The sequence below is a fragment of the Hippocampus comes genome, unplaced genomic scaffold, assembly GCF_001891065.2.
Source record: "Hippocampus comes isolate QL1 unplaced genomic scaffold, H_comes_QL1_v1.1 scaffold190, whole genome shotgun sequence".
In the NCBI taxonomy this organism is placed as follows: domain Eukaryota; kingdom Metazoa; phylum Chordata; class Actinopteri; order Syngnathiformes; family Syngnathidae; genus Hippocampus; species Hippocampus comes.
In genome coordinates, this window is record NW_017805121.1 from 233496 (window position 1) to 257058 (window position 23563).

At 49.3% G+C, this 23563-nt stretch overlaps 3 protein-coding genes across 3 annotated transcripts; 2 read left to right on the forward strand and 1 right to left on the reverse strand.

Moving 5' to 3' along the window:
• Nucleotides 1–199: 199 nt before the first annotated feature.
• LOC109513439 (uncharacterized) lies at nt 200–20065 on the forward strand. Its single transcript, XM_019865928.1, has 13 exons — nt 200–542; nt 1450–2558; nt 3535–3667; nt 3866–4114; nt 5097–6218; nt 7150–7689; nt 8266–8829; nt 10718–10981; nt 12817–13134; nt 13881–14252; nt 15962–16575; nt 17430–17631; nt 18288–20065. The coding sequence occupies exons 1-13, from the start codon at nt 452–454 to the stop codon at nt 19352–19354; spliced, it is 6645 nt and encodes a 2214-aa protein (XP_019721487.1). The 5' UTR covers nt 200–451; the 3' UTR covers nt 19355–20065.
• LOC109513472 (protein glass-like) lies at nt 11639–13775 on the forward strand. The gene is made up of 2 exons (XM_019865979.1): nt 11639–12074; nt 12817–13775. The coding sequence occupies exons 1-2, from the start codon at nt 11738–11740 to the stop codon at nt 13548–13550; spliced, it is 1071 nt and encodes a 356-aa protein (XP_019721538.1). The 5' UTR covers nt 11639–11737; the 3' UTR covers nt 13551–13775.
• Nucleotides 20066–20602: 537 nt separating the features above from the next.
• Nucleotides 20603–23408, reverse strand: LOC109513479 (transcriptional activator protein Pur-beta). Its single transcript, XM_019865985.1, has one exon. It carries the CDS (start codon nt 23406–23408, stop codon nt 22476–22478), a length of 933 nt encoding a protein of 310 aa, XP_019721544.1. The 3' UTR covers nt 20603–22475.
• Between the last annotated feature and the right edge of the window lie 155 nt (nt 23409–23563).

The window sequence follows — 23563 nt, forward strand, 5'->3', positions numbered from 1 at the left end:
ACATCATTATATACAGTATATATATTTTTCGGGGGGGGGGGGTTGTGATAGCGTTTTTTTTTTCGCCAGAAAAAACACGAGTTTTTCTTATATAACAGATCTTTTAAAAACCCTTTTTTTTCATATATGTCACTTTTCTTGAAAAAAATATTTATTTACTCATAATATCATTCCATTATTATTGTTTTCGCTGTATTACGACACGGATTTGTTTTGTTTATTTTCTGAAATTGTTTATTGGATTACACTGATTTCTGTCACGCTTTCGCTTGTCATTACCGTCGCAAGATGGCGACCGCGCGGTGTCATGGCTGCCCTTCGCTGCTGTGAAACCACCACCGAAGAAGAAAAGGTGGGTGGGGTCGGGAGGGAGAGGCGGAGTCGACTGCAGAGGACGAGATAAAGCGCGAGGGAGAAAGCTTTAAAAATCGCCCCAAAAGACCACAAGAAAATGTCACAAGACGAATTTTGTCGAGCAAAATTGCGGAACGAGACACAACGGCAACAACGCGACGGAGATTCGTCCATCCAAAGGATCCAAGGTGCGTTCATCACTCGTCTTCTGCTAGCTCAATTAAAACGGCTTCTCCCTGGCGGAAGAGTGGCCGAAAGAGGGACGGAGGGGGGACATAAGTCGTGGTCATGTACAAAAAGAACTGATATCAAGTTTAATTTTGTTGCTGGCGACGAAAGAAATGGTGGGAAGTCACAAAATAGGAAGAGGAAATATTTTAAAAGCACCGAAAACCTACCGGCTCATTTGAGCGGGAGCACTTTTTACTTTTTTACTTGAGTCGCACGACCCCAAAGTCACAATAGTCGAAAACAATTTGTGGCCACGCGACACGCTCGAGGTCACGTGAACGGTGGAAAAAGCTTTGAAGTGAATGACCTTGGGCTCCTTGCCTAGATCCCAAAAAGCAGCCATTCGAATGGGGATGTGGAGACTATAAAATGGAACGTAACGACATGGCGGAACATGAGCCGTGCAGCATAAACGCTGATGACGCTTGATCATTCTTGCTTCATTTTATAGACTGTACTTCATTTCCAAAATGGGTTGACAAATTTAATATTAGGCAAGGTTGTGGCGTCTCTTGAATGTAACTCATAAAGTAACTTGTAATCCGTAAGGTTTAAGGTTTCTTTTTTTGTCCAGACAATGGTGTTTTTTCCGTGAAAAGAAAAAGTGACAGTTTCGGCTGTTGCTTCAGCCCTCACCCCCCCCCCCAAAAAAAAGAAACCTTCAACCTAATTTAACCGAAAGTAGACAAGATGGTCATAGCGCTATTGTCATTAGTAAGTAAACTAAGCTACTTGTCAAGTCAAGATGAAAGTTCCTTCTTCTCGGTCATCTCGGCGACACGACTCTTTGCGCCGTGATGGCGCGCAGTGAACTCGCAACGCCGTTGACTTTGCCTCGTCCAAACTGTCGCTTGTGCCCTGCAGGCATCCGGCAGCCGGCCGGTCTTCTGCCGCCCCGCGTGAAAGAGGAAGAGGAGGATCCTCGGCCCCCCCACGTGAATGGGGAAGAACAGGCTCCGCACCCCCCTTGGCAGGTTAAAGAAGAGGAGGAGGAGGAGGAGCCCGAACGCCTCCATGTCAAAGAGGAGGAGCAGGAGTCTGACATCAGCAGGTTCCCACCCATCGGCGTCCCTTCGGAGAGCGGAGACGGCAAAGGCGAGCCGCATGAGGGCTCGCGTCTTCGTCACGACGAAGGCCCACCGGCGCGCAACCTCCTGGCGCCGCTGTCGGACAGCGACGACGTGGACGACGGACCTTTGAGCGGCGCCGCCCACAGCGAAGGGCGCGGCAGACTGTCGACAGGCTCCGAAAAAGAGACGGCGCTCGGCAACAAGCCGAGGCCGCGACCGCGTCACAAAACGTTTCGTTGCTCGGTTTGTGCCAAACGTTTTGCCCAGAAGCAACACATGACGACGCACATGAGAACGCACACGGGAGAAAAACCCTTCACTTGCTCAACTTGCGGCAAAGCCTTCTCTCAGAAGCCACATCTGGAATTGCACCTGCGAACGCACACGGGAGAGAAACCCTTCACTTGCTCCTTTTGCGGGAAACCCTTCTCTCAAAAGGAGAATATGGAATCGCACATGAGAATCCACACGGGAGAAAAACCCTACCGTTGCTCGGCCTGCGGTAAGGTCTTCTCTCAAAAGCCCTATCTGGCGTCGCACCTGAGAACGCACACGGGAGAGAAACCCTTCCCTTGCCCTTTTTGCGCCAAGACCTTCTCTCGCAAGGAGCACGTGAAATCCCACCTGAAAACGCACACGGGAGAGAAACCCTTCAGCTGCTCGCTGTGTGCCAAAACCTTCTCTCACAAGTCAAATCTGGCGGCGCACGTGAGGAGACACGCTGCGGAGAAACCCCGGAGTTGTTCGCTCTGTCGTCAAACTTTCTCACAAAAGGAGCACCTGGACACACACGTGAGAGCGCACGCGGCGGACAAACCCTTTGGTTGCCTCCAGTGCGCTGAACGCTACACACTCCGGGCCAATTTGACTGCGCACATGCAAACGCACAGCAAAGGCAAAGAGTGAACGTTTGATCGTCGCAACTGCGCTCAAAATCTGACCGATACCGAGTAAGCGATACCCCCAGTACTTTTCATTCATCGCATTTCCATTTCACCGATGGCTGATCATTTTCAAGAAAGAAAAAACAGTGCTGAACAAAGTCCAAACAGCCGATCTGCAACTGAGAATTGAAGTTCAAAATGAAACACAAACAATTCAGCTGAAGTTTTTATCGCAAGGGATTTCATATCGGCTGATGTGGACAAGGCGGCCCGGTGGTCCAGTGGTTAGCGCGTCGACCTCACGGTGCAGAGTTTGTGGGTTCGATCCCGGCTCCGGGCTCTCTGTGCGGAGCTTGCGTGTTCTCCCCGTGCCTGCGTGGGTTTTCTCCGGGTACTCTGGTTTCCAAATAAAAACGTGCGTGGCAGGCTGAGTGAACACTCGAAATTGTCCCAAGGTGTGAGTGTGAGCGCGGATGGTTGTTCGTCTGTGTGTGCCCTGCGATTGGCTGGTTCAGGGTGTCCCCCGCCTACAGTCTGAAGACAGCTGGGATAGCAAACCTTTCTCAAAGATCTCAACAAAACAAACACAATGTTTTCAATTGTACATCAATAAATGATTCCCTTTGAGTTAAGAAAAAAAATCACAGAAAATCTGTCGTCGACGTGAGGGCTTTAGACCAATGTCTGTATGTATGTTGGGAAACACAATAAAAGTGGAAGAAACCATTTCATGTCAAGGAACAACAGTGTTGACTCAGTGTCCAGAAGTGGCTCTAAAAGTAGCCCTTTTTAGGCGGGGTGGGGAATGATCATTTCTTAGTAAATCTCACTTTACTTAATTTGTACTTTTCGTTTCTCTGACTTAATTTAAAAAAAAAGCGGGGCGTCGCCATCTTCTTTCTCATCGATACCGCCACAAGATGGCGGCTGTGCGTCATGGGCGCGTTGGGACACGCCAAGTACCGGCGAAGAAGGAAAAAGGCGGAAGTTGGTGACGCCACAGCAAGGGTGAGGGGGCGAAAGCGCTCCTAACAAATAACTCGAGTATGTCCAAAAGTGAACTTTGTCGACCAAGGCAGCAGCTCGAGCGACAACGGGCAACAATTTCCTCCACTCAAATTCCACAAGGTGCGTTTGCTCGTCTTCAACTTGCTCATTTAACGCATTTTCGCTCGATAATCACACCCCCCCCCCCAAAAAAAATAAAAATCTCTACACAGTATATTGATATGACGGCCACAGTTTTGGATACAGAGTCGGGTGGAACTTGAGAAGCCAACAAGATGGTGCTTGGAGGTTCAAATGTGTGTCTCTTGTGTCTCTCAGATGTGCAGCAGCTGTTTGGTTGCCGAGAAGAACCCAAACCCCCTTGTGGGAAAAATGAAGCGGAGGAAAAGGAGGAGGCCCATGTCAAGAAGTTGGCGCTGAGCGTGGTGGTGGTGAAGACCGAAGACGAGAACGACAAAGCGGCCGAGTGGTCACAGCTTGGTGGCGGACCACCAGACGAGCTCTCGGCTCCACTGTGTCATCGTGATGATGCACAAGAACCTTTGAGGAGCGTCGCGGACCGCAAAGGTGACCGTGCTCAGGAACCAATGGTTTTTTTCTTCATGCCTGCGCCACACTGCCCCCAAGAGGCCACAGCGTGAACAGCAAGCATGGATTGTGAGACGTTTGTTTTTTTTTTTATTTCTAAGATACAATTCGACAAGCGCTCATTCGCATATTTGCACTCCTTCTCAAAAAAAGAAATCCCCAAACATTCGTTATATTCGGGGGGAGTTTCTTTGTTTTGTTTTTTTATGTCGTCCTCCAGTTAACTAAAGGTAATTCTTGTCTGTGGGCCGTGACACCCTTTTTTGGGGAGGTGGGGTCATTGAGTTAGATAGAAAATCTTTTTTTTTTTTTTTTTCTAACACCGGCAAAAATAGCTCCAAAGAGTACGATTTATTTGTTTCCATTTCTCGGACAAGTACGTCACTGTTGGTTTCAGAGATTCTCTCCGCCCTCTTTGCCATGATTTTAGATTTCTGAAAGGGATTGCTGATCATCCAAATGGTCAATCGGGGGCATTTCTCAATGCAAGTGAGGCACTTTAGGTAAAGTGGGATTTATCAACACACATTACTTACTGATGTGCGTGCTGTCTGCACCTTTCCCTTATTTATATATTTTTTTGCATCTGACAAAGGCTGTGGATCTGGAAGTGGTGACTAGACGGATTTATCCATTCAGTCTCCCTCCGTTAGTCGTGAATTTCGTTTGCTGTGTACCTGTGCAGCGACCACAAATGTTATTCATTTCCTTCATTTTTTTTGGGTGGGGGCGGGGTGATACTTAGGCACACTCTCAAATTCAGACGTACATCAAATTCACAACCTGTTCTTCCTCTCGCTTTCTATTCATGAATGTTGAAGGCAGCGGGGCTGGGGGCTGGGGGCGAGGGACAGGCCTCGGATGCGGCGGGGAAACGCTGCCCAAAAACGACTTTCCATTTTCTGCGACATATAATCGAATGAGAATTTCATCGGTCGTCCGCATTGTTCGTGCCTTGCAGACGTCCAGCAGCTCGGAGGGAGCGCCGCTTTGGAGCCGGTGGCTCCACCCCCCGTCGACATGAAAGAGGAGGAGGAGGAGGAGGAGGCTGATGCCGGCACATTCCCCCTGACCGTCGTCGTGGTGAAGAGTGAAGATGATGAAGATGAACGACCCGAGTGGTCGCAGTTTCGTGATGGCAGTCCACGTGGAGACCAGTGTGGGGGGGGGCCGCTTTCAGACAAGCTCTTAGCGCCCCTGTCAGACAGTGACGACCCAGAAGAAACTTGGAGGAGCGGCGCAGAGCGTCCAAGTGACGACCGGCACTCGAAAGGCTCTGAAAAGCGGACGACTCCTGGCAAGCAGGAAACTGCCCCAAGGTGCAAAAAGCGCGTCACCTGCTCGGTCTGCGGAAAAGCTTTTGCCAAACAGTATCTGATTAGACACATGAGAACGCACACGGGGGAGAAACCCTACGGTTGCTCGACCTGCGGTAAAACCTTCTCCCAAAAGCCGCACCTGGACTCTCACGGGAGAACGCACACAGGAGAGAAACCCTTTCGTTGCTCACTCTGCGGCACCACCTTCTCGCGCAAGGAACACGTGGAGTCGCACATGAAGACGCACGGCAGAGAAAAGCCCTTTAGTTGCGCCACCTGCGGTAAAACCTTCTCCCACAAGCCGTATCTGATATCGCACGCCAAAACACACACGGGGGAAAAAGCCTTCAGCTGCTCGCTGTGCGCCAAAACCTTCTCTCACAAGTCGCACGTGGCGTCGCACATGAGAACGCACACCGGAGAAAAACCGTTCCAGTGCTCACTGTGCGGTAAACGATTTGCTCACAAGTCGCACGAGGTGAAACACGCCAGGACGCACACGGGGGAAAAACCCTTTCGTTGCTCACTTTGTGGCAAAACCTTCTCCCGCAAGGATTACATGAGCTCGCACCTGAGAGTGCACACGGGAGAGAAACCTTACGCCTGCTCGCTGTGTCACAAAGCCTTCTCCCTCAAGTCGCACTTGGTCACACACACGCGAACGCACACGGGAGAAAAACCTTACGGCTGCTCCATTTGCGGCGAACGCTACGCTCACAAGAACAGCTTGACCGTGCACGCGCGGACGCACAAGAAGGGACAGTAGAGATTTTCCACTCGGCCCCCATGGGGACCAGAAACCCCCGGCGAAAGGTGACAATCTCTTCTTGCATGGGAGGCGTGGCCTCAGCCCTCACGGGGTCGCAGTGCAGCTTAACTCACCCCCCCCAAAAAGTTAGCACTTCAACAAAAAACCGTTCTCGCACACACAACACTAAGATACGGTGCGCGAGGGATCACTGTACTGCTTTCGCCGAAATTTTTTACATCTGGCGTCGTTTTGGGTGCATTTAATTATTTACAGTAAAGACGAATTGGATTCTGACCTTTGTGCAGCTCCTTCTCCATCTCGAGCAGTTGCCCCTTGAGTACGGCAGCTAGTGGCGTCACTTACTTTTCTCCGACCGCGTAGGGATGGATGGATGCTCCCCAACGATCAAGCGAAGTTGCCAAAATGGAACGCGTCCGCCACATGTGTACTGTCTTTTAAAACAAACACCGCAGATGGAACTGTGGCCTAAAGCTTTGACGCAGGATTGTGCCTTGGTTGAATCTGCATTAAAAACACGCAAAGGCAGTTTTTTTTTTTCTTTTGACCAAACAATTTTGCCAATGTTGGTGTCTGTCAGGTGTTTCTAAATCGAAGCGGCTGTGAACTTGTGAGGCTACATAAATGAACACTTCCTAAAGTAGTAGCTTGCAGAATGCCCACCTTAACCCCCCAAGCATCTTTTGTATTCTGTCTGAGCTCGTTCCAAAAGCTGTGGGCCAAAAATGACCCTCCTGGGTTCTGCTGACCTTGCAGAATGGTGACAGGCCTGCATTCGGCTGAAGACTCGAAATCGGCTCATTCGTGTGGTGCTGTATACTTTAGCAACTATTAGCATGGTTTCCATGACCTTAGTTTCCTAACGGCCATTATTTCTAACTCGGACGTTTTCCTTTCGATTTGACGAAGTCCCCTGACTTGTCCAGGGCCGGAGACCGGCAAAGCTCTGTTCAGGGAGTCCGGCGGTTTCCTTTTCAGGACAGGGGAAGCCAGAGAGAAAGCGCGCGGTAAGACACGCATTGGAGCAACTTCTGCTCAAGACTGTGGCGCGTGCCGTGACGACCATGAAGCTTTTTTTGTGAAATGCACACGATGGAAAATACTCACTTATCTGCCGGTGGAAATGTTCAACTTGTTTGGCTTACACTCCGGTCCGGTAGGTGGCGCCCACGCGCTGTTTTGCAGACCACACACAAAAAGAGGAAGACGAAGGTTTAGCCTAGCTGCTAACGCAGAAGCGACGACGAGGAGCGAAGCGATTTCCTTTGAACGGTCTTCCAGCATCAAAATGTTGAGAGAGTTGGTGAGGGAGCGACTGCTCGCGGCCGCCGACGACATCTTCGGCCTGTTCCAAAGTACGATCGCGTCGTACGAGGAGCAACTTTGTCGCGCCAGGGAGGAGAGCGAGCGCCGCCGACGACAACTGGAAGCCGTTCGCGAGACTCCGGTTGGGATCCGCGGCGAAGGTCAGTCATCGGTGGCCGCCTCGAGCGGCTTTCAAACTCGTTGTCCCAAGCGCGCCGCACCACGCCAAAACTCTCCCGGTATTCTTTCTTGACCGCGATGAAAACACAGCAGGCCTACGCCGTAGACTCAAGTCTCGGAAAATAGACGCCGAGTGGACTGACGGACGTGTGAGCCGAGTCAAACGCGAGTGAAACGAAAGCGCTTTGCGAAACGCTCCAGGGCAAACCCTTGAGCGATTGAATGCCAATGCCTTCGACTTTGAAGGTTCAACGCAACTCAGACGCAATTATACTCGATCATCATTGAATGTCATTTGGTCTGCCTTCATTTTCTATCCGTCTCTTCCCCCGAGCAGGTTTGGTTCCATTTCATGCGCTTAGTGTTTTTATTGGAATTTTATTAGTTCCCTAAGAATTTTAATGGTCCCGAACCGTCTTCCTCGCCTCAAAGAAATGACGATCGTGTTCAAAAAATTGATGGCGACAAGAAAAGCAGTGAGTGACCATTCAAACCGTTTTCACAATATACCTGGCACGCGCGAGCCAAAGCCTGCTTGCGTTGCTCACGTTCCGCAGATGTCAAGGCCGACGATCCACAGCCGACCCGCCTGAAAGAGGTCAAGGAGAGGCCTCTCCGTGTTAAAGAGGAAGCGGAGGAGGCTGACGTCTGCAAGTTTGCGCTTCCTGCCCTCTTTGCGCCGACTGAAGACGGCGGCCGCGGCGATAACAACAGAGCACCCGAGTCGTCGCTGCTTGCTCATCGGCCTCCGAGTGAAGGGGCCCGCCGTGAAGGAACACCGGCGGACCCGCACGAGCATTTAGCTGGCCGTGGTGACAACAAACCCTCCAGAAAGAGGACTCTTGGCCACAAGGAAACTTCCGAAACGTGCCAACGACATTTTATCTGCTCCGTTTGTGGGAAAAGTTTTGCTAAAAAATCAATACTGATTCGACACTTGAGGACACACACTGGAGAAAAACCCTTCCACTGCTCACTTTGCGGGAAAAGATTCACTCAAAAGCCCAGCATGATTTCGCACATGAGGACACACACTGGAGAAAAACCCTTTGGCTGCTCATTTTGCGGGAAGGGCTTTACCCAAAAGCCCAGCATGGTGTCACACATGAGAATACACACAGGTGAGAAGCCCTTCACGTGTCTAATTTGTGGCGGGAGCTATGCCCGGCGCTCCAATTTGACTGCGCACATGCGCACGCACAACACGGAGAGAGTCGATGTCTCATAATTTATCATCCATCGTCCCGACTCACTTTTGGTATCTTAACCGGTAAGGATTTGGTCATGTGTAAGTAAGTGATCCTTCCAACTAGAAACGGGCCAGCTGCTTAGTTGTGTGTCAAACTGTCATTGTCCAAATGCTTGTCGATATCAAAAATGGACACTCCAAGCTCTCCTGTTTATTTTTCATGTTGTTTTTCCTCAATTGAGAATGTGAACGATCGGCTGCGTCCTGCCCGGGATCATGGCGCTCATACAGTCGTTATGCTATACCTTCCGAGCAAACTCCGGCCGAGCGTTCCTTGGGCCCTCTTCCGTCCTTGCTTTGTCGGTCTGTGGGGGGAGGGGGGGGGGCTTCTCGTTCTCCGTTCTCCTTCCCAAAAATCTCTGATGAAGACATTGCAGAAACAACACAAACGCAATTGGATTAAAATCAGATTTCAAAAAAAGAAACCCAACATGGAGCGTAGCCTCTACTTTGGGTTGGAGCTGCTTTCTTCTCTCATCAAGTTTTTAAGAGGACCACGTGCACAAAGTCAAAGAAGCCCGTACTTAGCTCCTCGGGAGAGCCCAAATGGAGCGCCGAGTGTCCTCCAAAGTACATTGGATGTTCACTTGATTTCTCTTCCGCACTGGTCTCCAGCCGCGTTAAATCCCGCCGCAAGATGGCGGCCGCCTGGCGTGGAAGATTGCCGCGTAACCGCAAAAGCACCGTCGAAGAAGAAAAAGGCAAAACTTCCGTTGTGACGAGAGGAACAAGTACGACTCGATTGTTATTCTGGGGCTTATCGAACTGCACGTAACGTCCAAATGTTGCAAAAGTTGGTCAGGGAGCGACTGCTCGCGGCCGCTGACGAAATTTTCGGATTGTTTGAAAGAACGATCGCGTCGTACAAGGAGCAACTTTGTCGAGCCAGAGAGGAGACCGAGCGACACCGACGACAAATGGAAGCTGTTTGCAGCGCGCAGATTGTGCTACGCATCGATGGTACGTGCACCCTATTTCGACATTTAATTCATCCAATAACAGCTTCAAAAATGCATTATGGATGGCCGTTTGACCAAAACGGTGAGCGCAAAATGTTACATTACATTCGGTTGAGCACTTTTCCCGACCAAGAGGTCGATTTGCAGTCAAACGACGACACAATCGTAACTCTTGAACTCGTCAGTATGGTTTCGTGTGCTCACTTTGGCTACAGAATGAATTCGAACCGACCGAGGGCAGCCATCTTGACTTTCACGATCAGCCAATTAAAACGCTTCCCTGGCGTCACGTGACGGGTCAAACTCGGTTCAAAGAGGCGGTCAAATCCTATCAATGAAGAAAAAATAAATTGGTCTTCCTCCGTTTGAATGCAAAGCAATACAAGCATATGAGAAAAATATTTAGCTTGAATGAGATATCAATTTGATAAAACATGAATTGCATTGCATCGGTTTGTCAGATTCATGTGAAACCAAAACGTAAACATGTGGCAGCTTACCGTCAATTTATTTAAAATAAATGGAAAAGTAGTCCAACATATTGTAAGCCATGGTAACATTGTGCAAACGTTAAATAAATACATAAACCTATCATTCAATAACGCTCCGACCTTCAGCAATTCAATTCATCAGCATGCCGAAGTTGAATAAAGAAAAAAAAAGAATTTACATCCAATATATATATATTTATGTGTGCGTGTAAAAGATTACATGCTATTGTTGGAATCAACAACTTCAAGTGGGAGAATGACACGATAACTGACGCGCGTGAGCCAAAACTGTGTCGCTTGTGTCTCGCAGACGACCAGCAGCACGGGGAGAGCTCCAATTTGGAGTATCCGCAGCCCCCCCGCATGAAGGAGGAAGAGGAAGAGGCCCACGTCAGCAAGTTGCCACTGGCCGCTGCCCGTGCGGAGAGTGACGCTAGCGAATACAAACCACCCAAGTCATCCCAGGTTCATCATCAGAGTCCAAGTGGAGACCACTGTGGAGCACCACTACCAGATGACCTTTTAGCCCCGCTGTCAGATTGCGACGGCACAGACGAATCTTTGAGGAGCCTTGGCAAAGAGTCGAACCGGTCTGCAAAGAAGACAACGCTTGGCAACGAGAAAACGTCACAAATGTGCGAACAGCATTTTACCTGCTGCGTTTGCGGTAAAACTTTGGCCAACAACTCAATATTGATGAGACACTTGAGAACTCACACTGGAGAAAAACCTTTCCATTGCTCCGTTTGTGGTAAAAGATTCACACAAAAGCCGAGCATGGTATCGCACATGAGGACGCACACTGGAGAAAAACCTTTTCTTTGCTTGGTTTGCGGTAAAGCGTTCACTCAAAAACCACACCTTGTGTCACACATGAGAACACACACGGGAGAAAAACCCTTCAGTTGCTCAGTTTGTAGCGGAAGGTTTCGCCATCGCTCCAATTTGAACGCGCACATGCGCAGACACAAAACAGAGAGAATAAATCTTTTGCAGTAGTCAGAACCCGCTTCAAAAGCTGGAAATGTTCCGTTTCATGTTTCTTCCTGTCCAGGGCGCGATAAATTGTTTTCGTGGTCTATATTGGTGTCTTCTTTTGAGCTGCACCTAGAAAGTAAGGTGCCAATTTACAAATACAACGGCGTGTTCTCAAAATGTAAACGTTGCGTGTCAATTACTCCAAAATAGTAGAAAACGTGAGTTTACCGCCGCGCGTCTTCTTTTCATGTTTCATGTTGCATTCTGACGTCTTTGAGGGTGTTTTTTTATTTCCTCTGCTGTTCACCCGTCGTCAATACCTTTGCAAGATGGCGGCCGTTTGCCGTGTCGGATGCTGCCGGAAAAGCACCGCCGAAGAAGAAAAGAGCCGGAAGTTGGTTTGGTTGTCCGAGCTTGGACCGGACCGGACGACGAGGGACAAAAAGCGAGGTTGAACTGGTGTTTTTCGCCGCTCGCCCAACCGTCCGCAATAGATTGGAGCGGATCCAAAATGTTGAAGGAGTTGGTGAGGGAGCGACTCATTGCGGCCGCCGACGAAATCTTCGGACTTTTTGAGAAAACGATCGCGTCGTACGAGGAGCAACTTCGTCGAGCGAGAGAGGACAGCGAACGACATCGACGCCAACTGGAGCATGTTTACAACGCTCAAGTTGTCATCCGGGTCAAAGGTGTGTTCGTTCGCGGTCCCTCTCGATGTTTCCAACACTTGATTCGCGTCAGGAACACGCTCGCCGGACGAGCGGTTAGCGCGTCCGCCTCGCAGTGCACAGGGTGCGGCGTTCGAGTCCGGCTCCGGCCTTCCTGTGTGGAGTTCGCATGTTCTCTCCGTGCCTGCGTGGCTTTTCACCGGGTACGTCGATCTCCTGCCACATTCCCAAAACATGCGCGGTAGGTTCGTTGGACGCTCCGAGTCGGCGCGAGTGGGTGTTGTTGGCCTACGTGTGCATGCCCTACGATGGGCCGCCGACCGGTTGAGGGTGTTACCCCGCCTGCTCCCCGAACACGGCCGGGATCGGCTGCGGCGCGCCCGCCCGCGAAACCTTGTGAGGAGAAGATCGGGGTCACGGATGGATGCAGTGGGGAAAAAGGGACATCGGTTGAAACAAAAGGGTCCAGGCCACATTGTGTTCATAGTACTTGCGTTTTATTGGAGCAAATTTACAAAAGAGTCCATTTAGTGTGAAAGGAGCAGTAACATCGTTGTGTCATGAATTTCGCGTTTGGAGTGTTGTCCGCCTTTGTTTGAAGCCACACAATGCAACCACAACCTCTTGTTGGTTTTTTCACTGACTGTAAAATGTGTTCTTGTTTTGCGTTGCTCCACCAATCTCTGTCTCTCTCTCTCATTCTCTCTCTATATTTTGCCTAAATCGTGATACGTTCCGCGGTTGTGTTGCTCGTACCTTGCAGATATCCAACCGCAATGGGGGTGCTCCAGTGCGGAGCCGGAGCATCCGCAGCCCCTCAGCTTTGTCGGGGAAGAAGAGAACCCACAGCCCGTCTCCACGAAAGAGGACGCGAGGGATCTCCAGCACCCCCGCGTGAAGGAGGAAGACATCGTCGCGTTTGCCCTGCCTGACGAGACCGGGGAGGATGAAGGCAAGCCACCCAAGAGGTTGACGCTCCGTCGTCACGGCCTGAGTGGCGACGACAGCGGTGGAGCGCCGGCACACCACCTCGTTGCGCCGCGCTTCGAAGAGCCTCCGAGGAGCCACGCGTCCCGCCAAGGTGACGACGCGCAGTCCGGCTACTCTGCGAAGGAGACGACCCCACAGAGGCCTCAACAACGTTTCGTCTGCTCTTTTTGTCACAAAGCCTTCGGCGCCAATTCCATTTTGAATATCCACTTGAGAACACACACGGGAGAAAAACCGTTCCCGTGCCCGGTTTGCGGCAAAAGATTTGCTCAAAAGCCGAGCATCGCCACGCACATGAAAACACACACTGGGGAAAAACCTTTTAGTTGCTTAGTCTGTCACAAGACGTTTTCTCGAAGGTATCATTTGGAAATCCACATGAGAACGCACACCGGAGAAAAGCCCTACAGTTGCTCAGTTTGCGGCGCAAACTTTCGTCATCGGTCCAGTTTGAAGGTGCACATGCGCGTGCATAACGCCGAGAGAATGAAAACAGCTTCGCCCTAGTCCAGTAGTTGTCGGCGCCCCCTTTTCTGAAGATCTGGACACGTTTGTCTCTGCTGAACACTACCAATCATTCTCGTCGTGATCGATCGCCTTCGCCCGATTTTGGCAGGCTCGCTGACCATGCTGCACCGGTGCTTGTTGTCGCCTGGAACATTTCTGCGGTCTCGCGAAATGTGAACGTCGCCTGTAAACGGTCTCAAAGACGCAGCATAAAACATATCTGTCGCATCGCGTTGGCGTCCGTTGAGTCTTTCGAGTGCGATCTCGATTCCTTGGCGGCGATTTTGAAAATCGACTTGGAAGCCCGTCGGAAAATCATTTTCTGACGGGCTTCCAAGTCGTCGTCAATTCCGCCGCAAGGTGGCGGCCGTTCGACGTCCGGGCGCCTTGCCGCCGTGAGCGCGTCGTCGAGGAAGAAACCAGCTGGCGGGCCCGAGCGTGTCGAGCCGCGCTTCAACTGGACATCATCCCCGGCGCGAGGGGCGAGGAGCGAATTGTCTGCTTGCACCCGTTACAGCGTCGGGATGTTGCAAGAGTTGATAAGGGAGCGACTGATTACGGCCGCCGACGAAATCTTCGGACTGTTTGCGAGAACCATTTCGTCGTACGAGGAGCAACTTGGTCGAGCGAGAGAGGAGGCCGAGCGACACCGTCGGCAACTGAAAGCCCTTTACAACGCTCCGACTGTGCGACGAGTCCAAGGTACCGGTTCTGCTGCACACTTGCACCATGTTATCAGCCCATGTGAGGTTTAAAAGTACTTTGATGGCGTCTGCTTTAGGTAAATAGCGAAACCAACATGTGAATTAGTCATACGCATTCGTGAAGCATTTTCCGACCCGAGAGAGCTCATTTGCACATGACCTGTGACCGTTTTTCTCAAAATGATTTCAAACCTCTAGATTGGCCCGAGGTGTGACTGTGATTGTGAACGGTCGCTTGTCGTCGTGTGCCCCGCGATTGGCTGGTTACCAGTTCAGGGTGGACCCCGCCTGCTGCCCGAAGGAGGCTCGGATAGGCTCCAGCAAGCCCGCGACCCTCCTGAGGAGAAGAGGCTCGGATAATGGATGGATGGGCGATTGTTTAAGCGACGGAAAGTCACCGTGTAAAGGCTAGCAAGGAAAACAAAGCGATGGGCGGAAACCATCTTGATTTCGCCAATCAATTGAACTGGTGTTATTCGCCGCTCGCCCAACCGTCCGCAATAGATCGGAGCGGATCCAAAATGTTGAAGGAGTTAGTGAGGGAGCGACTCATTGCGGCCGCCGACGAAATCTTCGGACTTTTTGAGAAAACGATCGCGTCGTACGAGGAGCAACTTCGTCGAGCGAGAGAGGACAGGAGCGCCGCAGATTGTGATGGCGCCAACAAACATTTGACTTATTTTCAAAAGAAGACAACTCTTGGCAACAAGGGAACTTCACAAACACGTAAAAAAAGTTTTATCTGCTCTGTTTGCGGAAAACATTTGGCTAACAATTCGGTATTGATTATACACATGAGAAAACACACCGGAGAAAAACCCTTTCTTTGCTCAGTTTGTGGTAAAGCTTTCGTTCAAAAGTCCCATCTTGCATCACACATGATAACACACACAGGAGAAAAACCTTTTAGTTGTTCAGTTTGTGGTTTAAGGTTTAGTTATAAGTGCAATTTGAATACACATATGCGAAAGCACAAAACGGAATAGAACTTTTACAACGGTCCACTTTTTAAAAAGTGCTCTTCTGAAGATAAATGTTACATTGTGCTGTACACTACAAATCACTATTGCCCTTGACACTGTATTAGAACTCACCATCATTATTTTCAGGGGTCATTATGACTTCACAGAGAAAATGATTCATTTTTGTGTGTGTGGGCGTGCGAGTAAGTGCGCGCAGGCGTCATGCTCTATATAGTTGTAGTGTGAACATCACGTATAAAATGTACTAAAATAATATCTAACATTTATACCTAGCAACAGTAATGTGACTGTGTGAGGCTCGGATAGGCTCCAGCAAGCCCGCGACCCTCCTGAGGAGAAGAGGCTCGGATAATGGATGGATGGGCGATTGTTTAAGCGACGGAAAGTCACCGTGTAAAGGCTAGCAAGGAAAACAAAGCGATGGGCGGAAACCATCTTGATTTCGCCAATCAGCCGCTCGTATCATCGCCCTGACGTCACGTGACATGTAGACGGATCAGGAAAACGGTATTTTAGCTTGAATTTATATCTATATGAGGAGCATGGGTGGGCAGTAGTGTAGTTAGTCTGACTAGACAAAAGGACACGTTTTTTATTCCAGTACTATTATTATTATTATTACTTTTTTTGCCCACTGGCTGTTCAATATGTGGTCATGAGGAGTGTTTGGAATGGACTCATCACTGTTTCTACTCCTGCTGAAGTGGCTGTTTTTGGCCTGCAGACGTCCAACAGCGCGGAGGGAGCTCCGGTTTGGAGGAGGAGGATCAACAGCCCTCACACTCGAAAGAGGAAACGGAGCGTCCACGCCGCCTCGTCATTAAGGAGGAAGAGGAGGAGGTTGATGTCAACAACTTTCCACTGACCGCTGTCTTGGAGGGGAGCGAAGCCGACAAACAACCCGAGTGGTCAAAATGTCTTTGTTACAGTCCGGGACCACCGCCGCACAATTTTTTAGCTCCTCTGTCAGACAGTGACGACACGGAAGGTCCTTTGAGGAGCGCCGCAGATTGTGATGGCGCCAACAAACATTTGACTTATTTTCAAAAGAAGACAACTCTTGGCAACAAGGGAACTTCACAAACACGTAAAAAAAGTTTTATCTGCTCTGTTTGCGGAAAACATTTGGCTAACAATTCGGTATTGATTATACACATGAGAAAACACACCGGAGAAAAACCCTTTCTTTGCTCAGTTTGTGGTAAAGCTTTCGTTCAAAAGTCCCATCTTGCATCACACATGATAACACACACAGGAGAAAAACCTTTTAGTTGTTCAGTTTGTGGTTTAAGGTTTAGTTATAAATGCAATTTGAATACACATAAGCGAAAGCACAAAACGGAATAGAACTTTTACAACGGTCCACTTTTTAAAAAGTGCTCTTCTGAAGATAAATGATAAATTGTGCTGTACACTACAAATCACTGTTGCCCTTGACACTGTATTAGAACTCAACATCACTATTTTCAGGGGTCATTATATTTGACTTCACAGAGAAAATGATTCGTTGCTGTGTGTGTGGGCGTGCAAGTAAGTGTGCGCAGTCGTCATGGTCTATATAGTTGTAGTGTGACCATCACGTATAAAATGTACAAAAATAATATAACATTTATACCTAGCAACAGTAATGTGACTGTGTATGGTTTTTCTTGTCTATAAAGACGATTTGTATTCTGGCGTCGATGCCCTTTGCTTTTGGCTCAATCCGTCAGTGCCGCCGCAAGATGGAGGCTGTTTGACGTTCCGCCGTAACGGTACAATCGAAAAAGAAAAGAACCCGTTCGAGACATGTGTCGTTCCTGCACTCGTTGAACTGTGTGCGTCCGGCGACGAAATCTTCGGCCTGGCAGGTTTGTCCTATGTTCATGTTAAAAATACTGTAGTAAAACAGCGACGATTTGACGGCGCCGCCGCCGCCATGGCACCAACGAAGAAGAAAAAGGCGGAAGTTAGAAAAACAGTGGAAAAGGCGCTACAGCAGCTAACCGAAGCGGTGTCGAAACGGGGGGACAAAAAACAAAATGTTGAAAGAGTTGGTGAGGGAGCGACTAATTTCTATGTTCATGTTAAAAATACTGTCGCAAAACAGCGACGGTTTGACGTCGCCGCCGCCGCCGCCATGGCACCAACGAAGAAGAAAAAGGCGGAAGTTAGAAAATCAGTGGAAAAGCCGCAACAGCAGCTAACCGAAGCGGTGTCGAAACGCAGGGACAAAAAACATTAAAATGTTGAAAGAGTTGGTGAGGGAGCGACTAATTGCGGCCGCCGAAGAGATCTTCGTGCTTTTCCAAACAACCATGGCGTCGTACGAGGAGCAACTTGGTCGAGCCAGAGAAGAGAACGCCCGACAACAACGACAACTGGAGGCTGCCCAGGCGGTGCTGCGCATCCAAGGTCTGTTCGTCGCCTCGATTACGTTTTCGACAGCCGCGATGACTTTCTCCATTGAACACATTCACCTTCTCTCGTAGGCCACACACACATATACATCTGGATCAATACGAAAAATGACGTCACGTTGTCGCAATTTCAACGGTTTCATAGACGATTCCGAATCGTAAATTACATTTTGGATGATTGTTTGAAACGACGTTTACAAAGGCGTACCATGAACAACACTAATACTGAAAAAATGAAAATGAACATATGTTTTAATCACAGTCATACTTTATTCTCGTACAATACGAGAGGAAATTCTGCTTCTGTTTTACGAAAAAGCTGTGCATATTATACAATAGTTGAAATGACTCATTTTTATAAATTTTTAGCACAAAAAAAGTTAACAGCTTTGAGAATTAACGTGTAATATAATAAAAACTAAAGTCGTGGTCTGATGAGGTAAAATGTCATGGAATAGAATGGGTCTATTTCCATGTTGAAAAAAGTGGTGCACTGGAGGAAAAAGGCGCTCACTGAGAAAAGGTACTTTTAAAAATCGGATTAATCGACAAAATAATCAAGAGGTTCATCGATTATTAAAATAATTGTTAATTGCGTTGCTAATTTGAAGAAACGACTTACTAAACATTTGACTCATTTGTGTCCCACAGACGGCCAGCAGCTAATGGGCCAAGTACACCAACAAGAAGTTCCACAGTTTGGGAGTTCCCGTGTGGCGCGGTCGCCGTCTTACGTCAAAGGCGAAGCGGCAGGACTGCAGCCCTTCCACATTAAGGATGAGGAAGGGGAGACTGACGGCAGCCATTTGCCTCTGACCACCATTTCCGTAAAGAGCGAAGACGACGAGGAGCCGCCTGAGTCCAATCACGGCAGCAGCGGCGACGAGGCCGACGGCCACGCCGAAGAGCCTTTGACGACGCCCTCGGGCCGCCAAGGTGACGGCACGAACGCCAGCGTCGGCCCCTTCGCTTGCTCAGTTTGCGATCGAATCTTCCCGTGTCAGGGTAGTTTGGACGTCCATGCGTTGAGCCACGCCGGAGGGAAAGCCTTTCCCTGCTCCGTTTGCGGTAAAAACTTCTCCAAAAAGTCCAACTTGGTGTCGCACGTGAGGATCCACACGGGGGAGAAACCCTTCAGCTGCTCGGCGTGCGGCAAAGGCTTCGCCCAGAAGATCTCGCTGGTGGCGCACGAGAGGACGCACACGGGGGAGAAGCCCTTCACCTGCTCCGTGTGCGCAAAGTCCTTCTTCCACAAGCCCAACATGGTGGCGCACCGGAAGACGCACACGGGGGAAAAACCCTACGGCTGCTCCGTGTGCGGCGCCACCTTCTTCCGCAAGGAGAGCATGGCGTCGCACGCCCGGACGCACACGGGGGAGAAGCCCTTCGCCTGCCCGCTGTGCGGGAAGAGCTTCTCGCACAAGCCCAACATGGTGGCGCACCGGAAGACGCACACGGGGGAGAAACCCTTCGCGTGCGGCGTTTGTGCCAAGACGTTCACGCACAAGGCCAACATGGCGCTGCACATGAGGACGCACAGCGGGGAGAAGCCCTTCGCTTGCTCGCTTTGCGGGAAACGCTTCACGCAAAAGGCGCACATGGAGTCGCACTCGAGGACGCACGCGGGGGAGAAGGCGTTGGCGTGCTCGCTTTGCAGCGAAAGCTTCGTTCACCCCAGCCATTTGAGCGCACACTTGAGGACGCACGGTGGGCAATAATCATCCCCGTGTGCCGGCAACTGACCAGTAATGGTACAGAAAAGTGCGATTTTTGTCCCTGCAAAGGGAATCCAGACAAAGGTACAGTATACATGTGTGAAGATCAATGCTGAAAGCGTCTGCAGAGACTCGAGATCGACGTAGGACTGAAATGCTGTTAGTCTGGCGTCGAATTGTTTATTTATTTATTTTTTGTGCGGGGGGTCGCGTGTAAATTGGGCAGGGTTGTTGTTAACACGCTTGTTTGTGGTGGAGGGCTGAGCAATGGCGAGAAATAGAATGACGGCTGGCAGCCGCTTCGCTGTACCAACAAAATAAGACGACAGCCGGCTCACTTTCAGAACTTGCAAAACCAAAGGCGCTCTGTCAAGGCTTTTCGACGCCCCGTCGACCTCCGTGTGTATTTTTGGGGCTACGTGCGGGCCCCTCACGGTCCCCGTTAGCTGCTATCGGCTCTCGATCCTCTGGCCATCGATGCATTTCTTGCTTGCTTTGTGACCAGTTGACAAGTGAGGAGAAGAGCATAAAATGAGGAGAATCAATTCACAAAAAACATTAAAGAATCTAGTCATACTTAGAAGAATTTCAAATGAGTTGAGAGAATGAAGTTACCCTACCGAAGAAGTTTGAATACGACTGTTATTTATTTCAGTGAGATCCGGTCGGAAATTTGCAAAGTTGTATTGTCACATCTTGTTCGATGAAAAAAAAGTAGACATTGTTTTCATTGTAGCTGTGCTACGACGTGTTTTGACATTGCAACTTTTTAGTATAAGGAGAACATGGTGTAATTATATGGGGCAAAGTATTTCAAGAAAATTCAGTCAATGGGATGACTGAACAGCAACTCTCCAAACTTCTCGTTCTGTCTCGCCCATGTTAGTCTGGTCTATGTTCCTCTGAACGGGTTGTAACTGGGAAAGTGAATTCCTCGTGTATTTCTCGCATACATGACCAATACATCTGAGTCTGACTGCGACGAGAACAAAGATATTGACCCTTTTTATATTCATATATTTCGAAATCTGTGAAAAATGAACAAAGCTATTGCTCCGAGTTGATATTTTCTGTCTTTTCAAATATCATTTTACAAAAATAACCCCAAGTGAAAAATGAACAAAGCTATTGCTCAGAGTTTATATTTTCCGTCTTTTCAAATATCATTTTACAAAAATAACCCCAAAGCAAACAAAAAAACAAGACGTTTAGAAAGGAGGCGCGACAATGACATGAGTGACAATTGTCTGATGCTTGTTCATTTTTTTTTTTTAATATCAACACATCAAAACTTGCAATCGCTCTCAAAATAAAAGGATAAATATCTTCGTACGGCACTCAAAACAAAAACAAGGCAGCAAGAGAGCAGGCATGCAAAAAGAAGAAAAAAATAAGTCGATGGTGGTGGTGTTTTTTGTTTTTCAATGAGAGAACTCGATCGAGAACAAAAAGGTGACAAACGAGGCCTGACGCCCTGTAAAGTGAGCTGGAGTGCTGCAAGAAAACAAACGGCAATTTGTTCAACTCAAAGGCAGGGTTTCCCAAACTCAAAATGTCCATTCATGTCGAAATTTACGATCATCAACACGCCATACATGGCTGCTATGACAATAAGCGGCAAGCCATTTAAAAAAAAAAAAAAAAAAAACTCTCAAAATGTCGCCCACAATGTTAAAGGATAAATTTGTAAATATTACAGGTTAAAATATTTGTCTTGTAAAAATGTACTACTCTAAGATTAAGGTTCATCTCCTTTTCGAAATAGGTAGCCAATTGCAGTATGCACTATTACAAGAAAGTATGTCAAGTGGACAAAAAAGTCAAAATGTGGTTCCTCGCTGAAAAGCAAATCTAATAGACACGATGTACTTCTGTCAGATCATGGAAATGAATAATAAACAACACAACATACATGACTATGCTATGATAAAACCCTGCCAAGACCCAAAGTGGCCCACTGAGCCTCAGTTTGGGAAACCCTGCTCTTTGGAAAATAAAAGAAAAAAGAAAAAACAGGTACGACCAAGTCTTATCTATAGTGTTTTTACTTTTTTTTAATAAGTCACTTTCGAAAATAAAAATCTCACATTTCTGAGATATAATTCAATAAATCTCTTTTGAAAAATAATTTTATGTATCCTTGGATTTTTTTTATACTTTAGTACAGCACCCTTGTTTTTGTTTTGTTTTCCCCTCTAAAGCACCAAATTTGACTTGAGAGATCCAACATTCCGATCCAACATTTTCCTTCGGTAAGTCTGAAAATTGGGGAGCCGAGTGGGAGTGGGGGTGGGAGCTTGCTTTGTGTGATATCATCAGCTGCTATGGATGTCACACAAACACAAAACGCACACAAAACCAAAGACAGAATTGGCAACCGCTGGAAATAATTGGGATATGCCAATGTAACTCCAAAGTGCTGCCACCTCTTGCGTCAAAATGGCCTTCCCCAGGGTGAAGCGGAATATTCGGGTGTTTTGTTCCTCCACAGAATGTGCCTGAAACGGGTCTCCCCAGAACGGACTCCATCCATGTTGCCAGGGGCCCAGACGCGACCAAGTCAGTCAGGTGAGCTCTTCCGATTGGCTCTGAACCAGGAAAGGGGACCACAGCAATTGAAATTAGACGCCTTCCCGCCAGTTTGTTGCTGGTGTGCCACAAACCACAAGTCAGATGAGCCCCTTTGATTGGCTCTCGAGTAGGGGGGTCTCTTTCTGACTGGCCCTCGAGGTGGGCTCTTCTGATTGGCTCTCAACCAGGAAGTGGAACCTCTAATTTGTCTGTCCTCAGCTATCAAATGTACTAATAGTATTTGTGTGTGTGTGTGTATATATATATACACACACACACACACACACACACACACACAATCAATCGGGGTATCTCATACAGGACCTGACCGACGTGTTATATATCTCTTACATCCACGTAACCCCCCCCCCCCAACCCATACCCCTTCCCCAGACACTAAATTCTCAGTCATATATTTATATATCTTGTTTAGCTTCCGCCTTTAAAATAGTTCGATTTCTCATGCACGTAATGGTCGCCCTGTATCTCGGTAATACCCGCCTTGTTGTTAGCTTTAGCATCAAACCAAACAAAAACAGTAATCCGTGGGTCGTCAGTCGTCATCCACGTCTTCACCTTCGGACTCCTCCGCAGCCCGGCGTTCGAAGCCCTTGTCCCGGTGGCGCTCTTGGATCTCCTTCATTTCCTCGGCGTAGCGGCTGAAGGCGCCGCCGAACTTGGCCCAGGCCTTGAAGGGGATGGTGATAGAGTTCCTGTAGCTGGGCTTCACCTCGCTCACCCGCAAGAACACGCCGTACTTGTTGGAGCCCACGTCGAAGAAAAAACGCTTGGAGTCCACCATGATGGAGGTGCCCTCCGGGAGTTCGCCGTAGCCCATCGGCCCTCCTGCACCGCCGCCGGCCAGCTCGTCGTCATCGCCGCCGTAGTCGTCGATCAACTTGGCCAAGGCGTCGCGGAACTCGATCAAGCCTTGGGCTGGCAACGCGATGGTCTGTCCGGCCTGCAAGCCGGGCATCCCCCCCGCGCCGACACCGAAGCCCGGGCCTCTGTTGACGGTCTGGCGGATGCGGAGGAAGCGACCCCGTTGATTCTCCTTCAGGTCGAGGTAGTATTTGCGGTTCTCTCGCACCAGGAACTCGCTCTTCAAGGCCCGCCGAGGCCCGCTGTCATCGCCGCCCGCCGACTGGGCGATCTGCTCCGGAGTGCTCGGCCCCAGCTGGGCGTAGTGTTCGATAAAATCCCCGAGGTAGTCACGGAATTCGGCCGCCACCGACATGGACAGGGTCAGCCGACTCTTCGAGCCCCCTGCGCCGACCTCGGCGATTTTGATGAACCGGCCTTTGGCGTTCTGTTTCACGTCAAGGTAGAAGCGTTTGTTCTGAATGTCCAGTCTCTTCGAAGCCAGCTCCTGCGTCTCGGGCTCCCGCTGGTAATGCTGGAAGCCGCCGCTGCCTCCCCCACCTCCTCCTCCACCGCCGCCGCCGCTGCTGCCTCCACGCTCACTTCCACTGTCCCCATCCGCCATCTTCGCCACCAGCAGCTCGTGTCGACGTATCTTTGACCCACGCCCGTTTTGCTCGCTATTGCCGCGGAGGAAAGAAACTGAACCCGGATACGGGATTCTCATTGGTCATCAAGGGTGCCAATCTGCGTATTCGACGAATTATTGCGTTTTTATTT

Bases quoted from the DNA above. Each gene is read 5' to 3' on its own strand.
- LOC109513472 (XM_019865979.1), top strand. From the start codon at position 11,738: ATGCTGCCGGAAAAGCACCGCCGAAGAAGAAAAGAGCCGGAAGTTGGT. The intron at 12,075-12,816 runs GTGTGTTCGTTC...CGTACCTTGCAG, and splicing joins AGTTGTCATCCGGGTCAAAG to ATATCCAACCGCAATGGGGG.
- LOC109513479 (XM_019865985.1), bottom strand. From the start codon at position 23,408: ATGGCGGATGGGGACAGTGGAAGTGAGCGTGGAGGCAGCAGCGGCGGC.
- LOC109513439 (XM_019865928.1), top strand. From the start codon at position 452: ATGTCACAAGACGAATTTTGTCGAGCAAAATTGCGGAACGAGACACAA. The intron at 2,559-3,534 runs TGAACGTTTGAT...GGAAGTTGGTGA, and splicing joins CGCACAGCAAAGGCAAAGAG to CGCCACAGCAAGGGTGAGGG. The intron at 4,115-5,096 runs GTGACCGTGCTC...CGTGCCTTGCAG, and splicing joins GAGCGTCGCGGACCGCAAAG to ACGTCCAGCAGCTCGGAGGG.